The following is a 14334-nucleotide window of genomic DNA, read 5'->3' as shown; positions in this document are numbered from 1 at the left end:
ATTCTGGGTAGCATGGGGCCACTCAGCGCCAATTTCCTGATTTTAACAATGGGTGTAATCCTAACCCCTTATGTCAGTGCTGTCCAGCACTGACTTAAGGACAATGCAGTTCTGAGGTAAGGGAACAAACATTCCCTTACTTTGAGGAGGCCTCCGTGAGTGACACCCAACTGCAGGATGCAGCACATGTTGAATTGGCACTGCTATGCCAATGCTGGAAAGCACTGACATAAGGGGTTAGGGTCGTGCCCAGTGTCTCTTACAAAACTGTTCCATATAGTGCTCACCTCTCCGATATACTATCCCCGTATTATGGGAGTTAATACTGTAATTTACTTTCATAACAAATGGGGGAAAATTGTTACCCATAATGAGATTTCAATGGACTTCCCTATTCAGGGCCAGAACTTCCAGTGCCTGAGGTGGCACTGCACCACTTAATTGGAAGCACATCAGCCTTTGCCAGCTTCTTCCTCCTGCTTCTTGAATTTGAAGAAGAGGGGAATGGAGCAGAACATATGGAGGAGAGGAGAGTTGGGACACTCTCACCTACCAGTCTTCTTTCCTTCACACTTCCTCTTTGGCCTGCCTCTCTTCATCCTTCTTCAGATACAGAATGCTGACTGCCAGTTATCACTAAAATTCTTTACTCAACATGTGGTTGGTCTGTGGAACTGCTTGCCACAGGATGTGGTGACGGCATCTGGCCTAGTTGCCTTTAAAAGGGGATTGGACAAGTTTCTGGAGGAAAAATCCATTACGGGTTACAAGCTGTGATGTGTATGTGCAACCTCCAGATTTTAGAAATGGGCTATGTCAGAATGCCAGATGCAAGGGAGGGCACTTGGTGGGCCGCTGTGAGATACAGGAAGCTGGACTAAATGGGCCTATGGCCTGATCCAGTGGGGCTGTTCTTATGTTCTTATGTAATGTAAGCATGCAGTAAGGAGCATTTTTCTTTTCATACTTATTTCCTTGTACTTGACCCTGTTTCTGGGTTTGTTTGCTTGTGTTTTGTCTTGTGTGCTTCTAGCTGTTCTTGGAGTGCACAATCTGGTCAACAACCCACGATTTAACGAGGGAACCAGCAGTAAAGACGGCAAAGAAACCATGAAAAGTGAGTAGATGAATGTCCTCCATGACTTACCTACATCCACATAAAATATGAGAGTAAGGGACACTAAATGATACACAGAGGTGTGTTTTGTTAAATGTAAACAGTAGCTGCTCAGGCCCCAATCCAGATCAGGACTATGGTGGGGAGTAGTCCTTAATTCCTTCCCCCCACTACACTTCCCATCCAACATGGCCCCCAGTATATCTGGGAGCAATATTTCAGGCCAATACACTTTGTGCTATGCAAGTTTTCTATTCACCGGGCTGGGACAGCATTAGAAAATGCAATCATGTCTCTGCAGTCTGAAGTAATAGCCTGTTCCTAAGGGTGTGTGTGTGTGTGGTCTGTGTGTTGTCTGTCTTTCTGTCTGTCTGTAACTAGAATTCCCAGCAATATAGATCCTCTCTCTGTATGCCAGCTGGGCAAATCAGTTGCAATTAATGTGTCAGTAGTATCAATGAGACGTGTCACTGATTTCCTTTGGAACTTTCTCTGTGTGTCTGTGTTTGCAAAAGTTTGGGGCAGTTGAGGGGGGAGCTATGCAATTGCAGTTGCTCTTCCAGTACTGCTAAGGAAGATGCCCTTGGGAGAAAGGGAGATGAGTGCGTGGGAGAAACTCTGCCCTTTTTCTTCCTCTCAAACGGAGCCTGATTTTCAGGCCTCCTAGCTAGAGGCTTGTATGCGGCAGCTGACAGTTGCTGAGGTTGCTTATTCATGTCCCCCTGTGATCATTGTAACCAAAGGCCATGGTTTCAGCCTGGTGGGTCTGCTAACCTACACTCTCAACATGAATTTAGCCACCAGGAATTTGCTCTGTCAGGTGACTTGCTTTCAAAAACAATATTTTTGCTTCACCAGTGGGTCCTTTACAAAAACAACACACACACATATATATAAAAATAGAAGGAGCAGGGGAAAAAAGCATATTTCAGAAGCTCCTCTGAGTTAAGGAATAAGAGTAAAAGCAGTGGGCCCTCAAGGGGCTGCGGGAGATAAGAACTGATGGTAATTTACTGTGAGAGAGAACGCAAACACCAGCCACAAAGCATGTGAACTGCCCCCCTCTTTCCCCTCCTATGATCCCCTCCGTGTTTGGCAGCTTGTGAAAAAAAACAACACCTCTCTGTGAACCAAACTGTACGGGGAGAAAGTCCTTTGCCATTTTTGCCCTTGCAGTGTGTCGTACACTTGGGTCTCTCTTGGGACAGAGGAGTGGGCTGACCCCTCCCTCTCTCCCTTCAGGTAACTGCTGAGGTTAAGAGCAGGCTCCCCTTCTTCATGGGATTCACCAGGGTTCTCCCTTGGGCATGACTTGCCACCCGTTGTACCCTGGCCTTCAATGGGTTACTTACAGTCTTAGGGGCTGGAGTTTGCACAGCATTTCTTTGGGCATTTTGTGAACAGAATTTTTTCGAGTGTCCAACTTTATCACATCCATAGCAATGAAGATGCTTTGTTTGTGTGTTTGTTGAGGCTGCAGCATTCTCTGGAAAGTTGTGGAAGTCAGCTGGCTTTTGGGGCCTGGCTGTCTCTCCTCCCCCTCCTTTCTTTGCTGGCTGTTGCTGAAAGCTTTTAGGCTGTGCATAAGGTTGATTTCTGATGAAAGAGCTTTGAAGCTGCCTTCGTGATTTAATTTCATCAGCGATCCTTGCAGCTTGCAGCGCAGTGGCAGGCTGTCTTTCAGCTACCCATTCTGACAATTCGGGTGGTAAATAGGAGAAAAAATGTTCTTTTGCCACCAACTCTCTCCACTGCTGCAGTTTCTACTTCCGCAGTCTCAGCCCAGGTGGTCAAAGCTCTCTCTAGGCGTAACTGGAAGTTTGTATACGATTCCTCTGGCTTCATTTCTGCATGGCGAAACTTCTGCCTTGCCATTTGCTCATTTATGGCCAGGTTCTCCTTGACTAAGGACTTAAACAGTTTGTAATTGTGCCTTTGTTCTTTAGGCAGTCCCGCTAGTATGTGTGCTAGCTCTGTACCTACACATTGTGGGCGCAGTATCCTTAACCACAAAGTTTTAGGCACTTCCTCATCTGCACATGCCTGTTCAAACATTGCCAGGTAGGACATCACATCCCCATCACAGACATACCTTGGAAACATGTGTCTGTCCCGTTGCTCTGTGAGAGTTCTTTGTCTTCTCCGGTCCTCCATTTGCATCTCTATAAGGCATTGTTGCATGGCAAGAAGTTGAGTCCATTCTCCTGCTGTGGGCATTGCTGCTCCTGGGAAAGATCTGGTGGCCTTCCCCTCCCCCGCTACTTGTGCTGGGGGTGGAGCAGTTGGTGCAGGAGTGGGTGAAGGAGGTTTCTGCATGCCCAGCCACTCACCCTTTTGTCCTTTTGCAACAGTCTCTTGCCATAAGCCTTTGTCTGGCAACTTCCAAGAATCTTTTCCACCTTCTGCATCACTTTCATCAGTCCATTCCAACTCTCATTGAAATTTTAGAGCAGACCTGCTGGCAGCTGTACTTGGCCTGTTGTACCTCTGCTGATTGCTCTGGTTCTCTGGACTCCATGAGGCACGTGCTTGGAACTCTTGGAACTCCACGAGTTGAGCTTGGTGCATCCCTGAGTGTGCTCTCGGGTGCCTCTCATCCTCCATGGTCCTCGGTGGTACAGACTCAGATCTGTAAGCCCTTTCCAACAGGCTTGGGGATTGGGATTCCAGTATGTTGACTGGCATCGGTCCCACAGTCCCTTCCACCTCTTCAACAGCATACAACTGATCTCTGTACATCATGTTGCTATCTTCTACCCTATGCTAGTTCTGCTTAACGTTGCTGAGGCAGAACAGCCCTTTACTGCCAAAATAACAAACCACTGAAATCTTTGTAGAGGTTTTGCCTCTGCCTTAAATGTAACCACTTTTGGGAACAAAGTTCAGTCGGATCCCAGCGCTAGGCCACCATGTCGTACACTTGTGCTCACTCCCAGGGTTTTGGGGTGCTCAGAGTTGTTGGTTCTGAACCCTAGAGCCCTCAAAGATCCCTGTTCGGTAGTACTGCCACCACCCTGTAAGAGCCAGTGCCTCAGTCCAGGGACACCGAGACCCTTTAGGCTTAACTATATCCCTTGTAGGCACTGAGCACTTTCTTTACTTAAAGTCTCAGTCCTCAAGTTTCTAGTCCACAATGAGGATTTTTGGTAGCTTGCTGAACGGCTAGGCAGGATTCTGAACCTTTGTCCCCAACAGACAATGAACCAACATGGTAAAAGGATTTTTACTTTATTAAGTACATAGAGTTACAAAAAGTTACAAAAGGCAGCAAATGCTAGAGGCATAAAACTTCTAGGAACATATCAGCATAAAATAATAAAGCTAACTGGCTATCTCTATTATTTCCTAACGCTCACCTGGGTCAGCTTCTTTTGTAGATCCTCAGTTACCTATGAGGCCACATGGTCCTGGCCTGGGGCAGGATGTGCACCCATGCCAAAAGACAAAGACCAAAGACCCTTTCCTTTGGGGCTGGAAACTCACCCTCTCAGCTCTTCCCTCCCCCCTGGAGATCTGCAGCTGCATTCCATCCTTGATGGGCGTCTTTCTGGCTGCCTAGGTGCTACATTATCACCTTCCATTGAATTGTAAATCCTGGCAGCTAGGGAATGCAGGCCACTTCTGTGTTACTGTTTTAGCTTGGTTCAGGCCTTGCAATGCTACTAGGCCTGAACTGTACATATCCATGACACAGTGGCACTTTTTCCAGGCCCCAGAGCCACAGAAGCAACCTCTGCGTGCAGCTTGATCCCCTTTGAAAAGTTGCCATCTGATTTCATACATTCAGGCAGCAGGTCCAGGGAAGGGGCAGATTTTGAGGCACCTGACCCACTTGCTTCTGCCACAGCCAGCAGTTCTACAGCAGTGAGCCCACCTCTGTGGGCAACTTTCTCAGGTCACCCCTCCTTCTTCACCTTCCTTGGCTTCTTCTCGATGGAGTGCTCAAGGAGCAGCATGGTCATTTGCTCGCCTGTGGCTGGCTGCAGTAGGGTGTTATCGTAGGGTGTTATCCCACCACTACTGAGTGGTTGCAAGAGCTGGCCCAGCAGGGCACACGGATGCCCATCCTCACGTGGCAGGGAAGCACAGAGGCAGCATGCCAGAAGCATTAGTGTGCTGTGCAGCTCCTTTGGTCACCTTAGGAGTAATCCACTTGTGATGCAACCGTCAGAAGAATCTGTGCATGGACCAGTCCTTTCTTGGCCTTTTAAATGACATCTGGTTTCTACAGGCTTTGTCGTTTTTATAAGGCAGTGGTTCCCAACCTTCTTAGGGCACCCATCACTTCCAGGTGCTTCTTAGAGCACCCATCACTTAGGTGTACCCATCACTTTGGAGCACCCATCACTTAGGTGCTTCTTAGAGCACCTATCACTTCCAGGTTCTCCCTACCACCACTGCCGAGTACAGAGAGATCAAAAGCCCAGTAAAAACCTTGTTCTTACCTCCCTGTAGTAGGAAGCAGTGGCAGCAGGGAGAACCCGGAAGTGATGGGCACCATCACCTATGGATCTCCACTGGTTGCCACCCCCAAGGGGAGAAGATTTTTAAACACAGAACCTGGGGAGTAACAAACGCCCAGGTTGGGAACTTCTGTTGTGTTTGAGGCTGTTTTTCTGTTTGATTGTGTTTTATAGTTGTTTTAAGATTGTTTTAATGTTTTATGGACTTTTAGCATGTAGTGTAATTGGTTTTTTGTGTGTGATTTTATTATCTTTTGTATTTGTATTTATTTTTTGTAAGCTGCCTTGGTTCTCCTCAGAGAGAAAGGCAGGGTGAAAATGCCATGAATGAGTGAATGGAATTGACTCTAAGAGTTCGTATGAAAAAAATAAAACAGCCAGTCTTCAGGCCATGAGTAGAAAAGGCAGGCAATGTGACATGAGGAGGGAGGGAGGACTTAGCTGATGGCTGCTGACTACTTTGATTCTACTTTGTTTAGGACTTAGGAACCAATCCTATCAAATTTTCCAATGCCAGTGCTGCTGTTCCAATGGGGCATGCTCTGTATCCTATGGTGGGGAAATAGTCACAGAGGCCTCCTCAAAATATGGGAACATTTGTTCCCTTACCTCAGGGTTGCATTGAGACTGCACCCATGTTAGAAAGTTGGATAGGATTGGGCCCTCTGTCAAGACCAGGGTTTCTCTCCCACTACAGATGTTATGGAAGCCAAGTTATTACACTGTCCTTGTTTGCTTGATTGCGTGGGTTGTTCTAATTGTTTTCAATATTGTTTTATGGAACGTTGTGAGCCACAATGGGAATCTCTTTGCTGGGGCCAAAATACCACTGAGAGGTATTTTAAATAGTAGAGAAATGATGTAACTGCCCAGGATTTGCACCTGGTTCTGGACAGCCCTGGGGCAAAGCCCTGAACTGAGCCCCCCATGGCTTGTTCAAGACCCAGCCCTAGTCTTTCCTCCATGACAGAGTGAAAGAGTGCTCACCCCATCCATCTTTTTGCCTTTTCCAGAGGCTGCAAAATCTGTTGTTAAAGTGCCATTAAGACACTTTTTTGCATGCTTGCTGGAACAGACAAATATGGTTACCCCACTGAAATTTCCCTTGAATGTGTCTTTGGCTTGGAGTTCAATAGTTGCTGACTGTTGAAGTATAACTTTCCTTCCAGAAGCAGCTTGGGTGGCCTAAGTGTGCTTTTCATCTCATTAGCCTAATACATAAGAATTCTAATTGCAAATTAGTTCTGTAAGCTGTGAGTTTGATGCCTCTCCAGGAATACTCAGAGAGCTCGTCTGTATAAGTGCACTGGGAACTCTCTCTGTCCTGAGTCAGGTTTCTCAAACGCTTGATAAATGATGGGCTAGCAGGGGGAGTGGGTTTGAGTTTTATTGCACAGAATGTGCAGATGTTGCAGTTTCACAAGCACTAATTGCATTCACAGATGGGCTGTTAGTGTAAGAGATGGATAGTGAGGCAGAGACAACTGCATGCTTGGAGGCCAGGTGGAGCAGGCAGGCAGGCAGTGAGCCAGGTAGGTGACTAGATGCAGGTTGCAGGGCAAATAAGTTTTCCAATTATCCTTGAGCCTCCTGGCACCATAGAAATATTTTAGATGAATGAGTGCACAACCCTATGCTTGTCTCCTTAGAACTAAGTCCCCCTGTCTTCAGAGGGGCTTATTTCCAGGAAAGTGTGCATAGGATTGTAGCTTAAATGTAATGAGAACTGAACATTGAAAAAGGGAGTGGTCAAGACCAAAGGGAACAGGAGAATGCATTGGAGGCTGAGAGGGGAAGAAAAACAGGGAGGGGAGAGGTCATGTACCTGGAGATTCAAGAGGTGAGGAACAGTGTAGTTTCCTAAACTGATTGAAAATAGTCACCCATGTCATTCCTGCAGGTTTCTTGGGCAGCAGATGTCTGTAACTTTTCCTTAAATCCTGTATTATTTACTAGGAGGGGATGATGCTTCAAGGCACCACTGCTTTGTTTTTCAGATGTGGTCAAAGGCGAAAAGGTCAAGCCTGTTTTTGAGGAGCCACCCAATCCAACAAACGTAGAAGCCACTTTGCAAAGGATTAAGGCCAATGATCCTACATTAGTGGAAGTCAATCTGAACAACATAAAGGTACTGGCAGAGATGCTGCAGCTTCCTCATTGCACAAATCCTATTGGCAAAATGTTTTGAGGTGGCTATAATTTGCTTGCTGAAATACGTATGTGTTTACTCACCACGAAAGGGAAGAGCAGAACCGGAAGAGCCAGTTCAAATGTTCTTTGGGTCACGTATACCCATGGGGATTGCATGTGTGAATGCCTTCCTAATGTTAACGTCTTCCTGCATGGGCAAGATTAGCATGACAGCAAGAAGGCTAAGATGGAAAGTGAGGAGCGGCAACTTGGCTCATATCAGTGGCGTTGCTAGAATGGGTGCAAAGCACTAAGTTTTGCAGGGAGCCTCACCACAGTGTGCAAGCAGCCCCTCCCCTTTGGAGCCAATCCAGGCAGGGGGAGCAGTCCAGAGGCACTCCCACTGCCTGGAATGGCTCCAAGGGGGAGGGGCCGCTTGCATGAAATGGTGAGGCTCCCTGCAAAACTTCGTGCTTTGCACCCCCTCTAGCTATGCCACTGGCTCACATGATGTTGCTATCCTGTGAGACAGAGCTTGCTCCTTTGCAACACACTTTGTTCCTTCTGTGCTTCCCAATAGTTCCACCCTGCCCCTACCCCAGTGCTTCCCATTGCCCTTTGTGTGCAAGGGGAAGAAACTTCAGTTTTTTGTCTCATTTCAGCTAATCCCAGTTTCCCATTCATTCTACATGCAGAAAACAGTGGTTTCTTCAAACTATAGTTGGTTCACAGACCTGGTTTGCAAACCAGGGTCAAAGTGTTTACTGTGGTTTAGTGGATCATCTTAATCACGGGTGTTAAAATAAGGCCCGCAGAGCAAATATGACCCCTGGAAGTAATTTATCTGGCCCCAGTTATAATTGGGCTCTCCCAGGGTGTTAGTTGAGCTCTCTCATATCTTGAAAATATGAACCAGATTTGCACATTTTCTCTTCTGTCTTTTGCAGCTAATGAGTTTCTACTTGATAACCAAGTGCTTATTTCTGGCCGCCATCTGCTTAATAATATCACTTCCGGCCCTCAATATGCACCATGAATGCTAACTTTGACCCTCTATGTGGAATGAGTTTGATATCCCTGATCTAAATGGTCACGGAGACAGAGTCCGTATGTCCCAGCATGTTACAAAACCGCACATACCAGTTTTTCAAATGACACAGTAGTTGGCTTCATGGGTCACAAAATATGTAGCAACTGTCTTTATCCATAGGTGACATCAGTGAAAAATAATTCTAGTTTATGTGGGGCAACTTTGCCATAGCACCTGCAGACCTAGTAACTCCAACCCAAAATTCTGGGCTCCAATACACCTGTCAAAGGTCTGATCTTAATGGCCCTATAACTCAGTATTGGCCGCACTTTGGCTCTATATTTTAATATGATAGGTTTGTGTGCAACACACATGTGACTGCTGAAAAAACTTTTGTGTGAATGAGGTTAAACCAATTCCTAGCAATTTCACTCTGCTGCCTGAAACACTTTGTTTATTTTGACTGAAACCCAGTGCCTGTTCAGTTTTACTGACAGTTTGGGTTTTCTCCATAATGCAGAATATCCCAATTCCAACACTGAAAGAGTTTGCAAAAAGTTTGGAAAATAATACACATGTGAAGAAGTTCAGCCTGGCAGCTACTCGGAGCAATGATCCTGTTGCAATGGTGAGTGAAACAGTCTTTGAATAACCTGAACCCTTGGATAAGTCACAGTTTTGCAAATGCTGACATTTTGGTACAGAAACCTACACACAAGTAGCTTTAAGTTTGCAGCACTGTTCTCTAAAATTTCTCTCCTGTGTCATGAGTTTGTTCGGTTTCAGAGTTGCAGTCTCTGCCCCCTTTTTTCCTGGCTTGGGGGGGGGGGGACCTTGCTGGATCTTCAATGATTGTTGAACAAGCAGGAATTCAAGAGGTTTAGCTCTCCCCATCACTGCATATTGATAGCAGGAAAACTGCCTGGTTTGTTGCCGTTAAAGTCACCAGAGTACTAGTAGAAAAAATGGTGATAACCCTATCTTCATCCAGAGTACTAGCTGAGCAACTATACTGAAGGACTAGGAGCAGGGAGATCTGGGTACAAATCTCTGTGAAGCTCATTAGGTGTCCTTGAACTAGACACCATCTTTCACCCTAACCTACCTTGCAGGGTTGTTGTGAGGATGAAAGTTGGGAGGGAACAATGATGTGTGCCTCCTTGGACTTCCTGGGGGAACAGTGAGATAAAAATGGCATAACTAATGGTTTGCAATGCCTTCTTTGGTAGCAACTAGTTTTCCAGATAACAGAACTCTATCTAATCCATTTTTACCCAGCCCACAGGTGTACACATTTGGTCCCTGTTGCGTATATGCAACATCGGGCAGAAATGGCTTAAGTGCCCTGAAATCTTCATAAGTTTGTTTCTTTTCTGATTGCATCTAACTTAGTATGCTGGATGAGTGGCAGCAGCTTTCCAGGGTTTCAGGCAGGGGTCTTTCCCAGAGCTACCTGGAGCTGCTGCTAGGGATTGAACCCGGGATCTTGGTACTGTGTCTGAAAGCTACAGTCCCTTCCTGCTGCAGAAGCTAGATGCAAAAGCTAGAGATCATTTGTGCTCCCTCTTCAGGCGGCTTCTGGATAGTGCTGAATGTTGCCTTAGGTTGAGTATTGTGCATTAATTTCAAGCTAGGTTTTGTTCAGGTTGCATTTGTATTGCTGTGTGCATGTGTATTGCACACAACTTGGGTGTTTTAATGCTGTTTCATTGTTAATCCTGTAAACCAGTGTTTCTCAAATTGTGGGTCGGGACCCACTAGATGGGTTGCAAATCAATTTCAGGTGGGTCTCCATTTCAATATTTTATTTTTAATGTATTAGACTTGATGCTACCCTGGTAAGTGACTGCATTTGGGGAAATGTCACAGATCCATATGTTCAACAGGCTACTATGAAGATGATTTTAACAATGGTTGTCAATGGGACTTATTCCTGGGTAAGTGTGGGTAGGATTGCAGCCTAGGATTGTTAAAAATTTTCCTGCCTGATGATGTCGCTTCCGGTCATGTCATCACTTCTGCTGGGTCCTGACAGATTCTCATTCTAAAACGTGGGTCACAGTACTAAAGGAGCGAGAACCACTGCTGTAAACCACCCAGAGCCCTTAATGATGGTAAAAATGAAATTGACCATATTGTACCATTTTTAAATAGCATCTTTCAATTTCAAAATCTGTAAAGAAGAATGGTAGAACAAACATCTGTAGCCTTGGGAAATTCACAGATAATTACCTCCCGGCAGGATCATGAATCCTGCTGGGTTCAAACTCTTCATTGCACATGTGGATTCATACTGCATTGTGGATGATCCAAACTCATGCAGCTTTTTTTTTTTTTTCACTTCTTCAGGCATTTGCAGACACATTGAAAGTGAACAAGACACTGAAAAGTCTAAATATAGAATCTAATTTCATCACTGGGACAGGCATCCTTGCCCTGATTGATGCTTTGAAAGGGAACGAGACGCTGACAGAGATAAAAATTGACAACCAGGTAAGGAAAGGCAGTAGACTGGAACTTGGTGTTGGCTAAAAGAATCTAGAAATATGTGACTTGGCAGTGAAAATAAGCTGTCAAGTGGAGTTCAGGGTCTGATTATGAGATGTTCCAGAAAAGAGGCAGAGCAGCAATACTAGGCCTTTTGCTTTCCTTAGGACATCTGGCCCTAATCCAGATTCCCCTCCACTAAGGTGCGATTGGTCCATTAGTGCGAACGGAAGCCATTCCTCCTTGAAAATAGCATTTTCAGGCATTGGGATTAGGATTGCAAAGGAGCAAAGAGTTAATGGTGCCCTCCCCTCTCCCTCCTGACCCCCCATGCCTAAATTTGGAACGAAAGCTCTTGGGCAAAGGTTTATCTTTTGCTTGTAAGGTATGTTGATGATGATGATGAGGCGGAAATAAAGTGATGTGCATGCATGCATGAACCAGGCCTACTTCTCTCTCTCCTGTGAGAATCAAACAGTTCCATCTCATTTTGGTTCTCTCTCAGAGGCAACAGCTCGGCACAGCAGTAGAGATGGAGATTGCTCAGATGTTAGAGGAGAACTCGCAAATTCTCAAATTTGGGTACCAGTTCACAAAGCAAGGCCCAAGAACCAGAGTAGCAGCAGCCATCACTAAAAATAACGACCTAGGTAAGATGACATGTTATCTGCTAGCAAGAGCCCTAAAGATTCCTTGTATATTTCTGACAGGGTTGCTGAGACATTTCTGAGATAGGTGAGTTGGAGGGTGGTGAGGGGTGGGCAGGGGGTAGGTGGAATGATGTGGTGACAGGGATGGGGAAGAGGCTGGATCAGACCTGGGAAGGAAGTGGGATCAGTGGCAGCAGCATATGCTGAATCCTGACCCTCCCATCTTGGGCCTGATCCATCTTCCCAGGTCAATGCGGACTTGTGCCAGCGATTGAGCTGGCGCAGGTCCTAGTCGACCCTGGGCTGCTGGAGCTTACCCTGGGACAAGGGGACAAATTACTCTAGCGTACGTCATTGGGTTGTAGTTGTTATTGTGAAGATTAAGTATGATCACCCTACATATTGCCCTTTTGGAGGAAGGACAGACTACCATTGTAAGACATAAATCAATACAGTCAATTTGTCTTTCAAAATGGTGTAACGTTAGAGAAGCTCACCTTAATGCTTAATGGGTTCTGCTTTCTTCCTCCTTTCTGTGCTCTCTCTCTCTCTGTAGTTCGCAAGAAGCGAGTGGAAGGAGAGCGCCACTAGCTCTTGCCTCCAGGGATGTCAGTCAGCTCCCTGTCCAAGACGACTGCTCTATCAGCAATCTCAGAAAATTCACTGGTCTGAAGGGAAGACACTGGAAAGCTTTTAGAATGAGGCTGATCATATTTCATGACCCTTGTTCGTTCCCCGCCCCCTTTTCTTTTAAACAAAAGCCGGATCTTCTTTCAAATATTCATATAATTTTTTAAGGCTGAATGATGTGAAACCAACATGCACAGCAAGCAGCAGGTCAAATGGGCTCTCCATCCATGTGGATCTTCCTTTGGTAGGTTCTTTTTTCTTAAAAAAACAACAACCACCAGTTGGTTAAATGACGCTGGATAAAAAATGGGGTCCTTCTACTGCCAGCCTTACTGTTGAGAGCAGGTCTCTCTCCAGGGAGGAGGCTTGCGACATTTGACCTGCATGAATTGGGAGCAGTCTGTGCAAAGGAGTGTTTGCAACTCAGGGCTTCATCCTTTGTTTGTGGTCCAGCCATCTATAATCATGCTCAGACTGCAGGTTGCCCCCATCTTTGAAATGGGGCCAATGGAAGACCTTCCTTCCTTGTCCTTCCCTTCTCATCAACATGGGGCACAATCCACTGGGATGTTCTCCTGCCAACAGCTACTGAAATGAACAGGAGCCGCTTGGTGGACTGTGTGTCATGGGAGACAGAATTGTCTCTCCCATTTCTAGAATGCCACATCACCTTGCTGCATAGTACAACCAGCTCTCTGCTTTGTATGCATAGAGAACATTGCTCACTGGGTGGAGCTCTATGCAGATCATAGAATTTAAGAGCTGGAAAGGGACCAAGAGGCCAGTTATATTAGTCTCCCCTAGCAAAGACAGGACCATCTTTCCACCAGCACACTTACACCCCTTTGCCAAATAGATCAACCTCCAGAAACCAGATTACACTGTGCCAAAAGCAGGGGGCAGCGGCTGCAGGCAAGAGCTTATTGACGTATTGGCCTGAGATGCATCACACAATGACACAATTCAATCATCGCATAGACAATGGTTTGAACTTCCAGATATGGAGACAAATATGCAGGGTTGTTGCTGCTTGTCTTGCTTTCATTTTCCATCTGCTCAGCACCCGCCAAGGGGTAGGCAACTCTTGAGATGGACTGACACTCCAAAATAGGATATGAATTCTGACTTCATGCTAATCCTCCACAGTTAGCAAAGTCATTTCAAATCATGGTTTCTGGTTCTGATTTGCCGGCCGAATGCAAACTGTAGTTTGTCAATTCAGATTTTAAGGCCAACCATGGTTATGCTCCCTTAACTGTAGTTTGGCATGATGTCTGAATTGAGCCCTTAAATGGAACCCGTACATCATAGGGCCACACCCATCTTCCCTTCCCAGATTTGGGGATAATTCTGGGGCACCTTCAGCATTAGCAAAACCCACCCATCAAGCTGGTTCAAAGGGAAACTGAACAGAGCACATCTTCATGCCATCAAATGTCCTGTTCCTGAGAAAGGTTGGGTTGTGTAGACTCATCTGGGCTATGTTTGTAAGTACTGTACAAGCATTCTCATTTAAGTATTTACGTTAGGCAAACCAGGTTCCTGATCTGTTCTCAGGAATGGTAGATGCAGGGCGGTAATACTTGATTGAGAGAGGTGGCAGTGAGACGCAAATATCTTGAGGTCTTGTGTGTGCTCCCTGAGGCATCTGGTGGGCTGCTGTGAGATACCGGAAGCTGGACTAGATGGGCCTTGGGCCTGATCCAGCAGGGCTTATGTTGTCCTGTTTGGTGATGTCCCGTGAGATACCAGAAGCTGGACTAGATGGGCCTTGGGCCTGATCCAGCAGGGCTCTTATGTTCTTATGTTGTCCTGTTTGGTGATGTC

The 14334-nt window shown here is 46.0% G+C and overlaps 1 protein-coding gene across 1 annotated transcript in view; it reads left to right on the top strand.

The window, feature by feature from the left end:
- LOC136658507 (tropomodulin-2-like) overlaps positions 1-12718 on the top strand; it is a 37073-nt gene extending 24355 nt beyond the window's left edge. The window contains exons 5-10 of the mRNA XM_066635127.1: positions 1034-1117; positions 7578-7708; positions 9261-9368; positions 11090-11233; positions 11733-11877; positions 12434-12718. Coding sequence (XP_066491224.1) covers positions 1034-1117; positions 7578-7708; positions 9261-9368; positions 11090-11233; positions 11733-11877; positions 12434-12468 — 647 coding nt within the window. The 3' untranslated portion in view covers positions 12469-12718. The remainder of the gene's footprint in view (positions 1-1033; positions 1118-7577; positions 7709-9260; positions 9369-11089; positions 11234-11732; positions 11878-12433) is intronic.
- The last annotated feature ends 1616 nt before the right edge of the window (positions 12719-14334 follow it).

This window comes from Tiliqua scincoides, chromosome 8 (genome assembly GCF_035046505.1).
Source record: "Tiliqua scincoides isolate rTilSci1 chromosome 8, rTilSci1.hap2, whole genome shotgun sequence".
NCBI lineage: Eukaryota > Metazoa > Chordata > Lepidosauria > Squamata > Scincidae > Tiliqua > Tiliqua scincoides.
The sequence above is the reverse complement of the archived record's forward strand: the minus strand, read 5'-3'. Positions and strand labels throughout refer to the sequence as shown.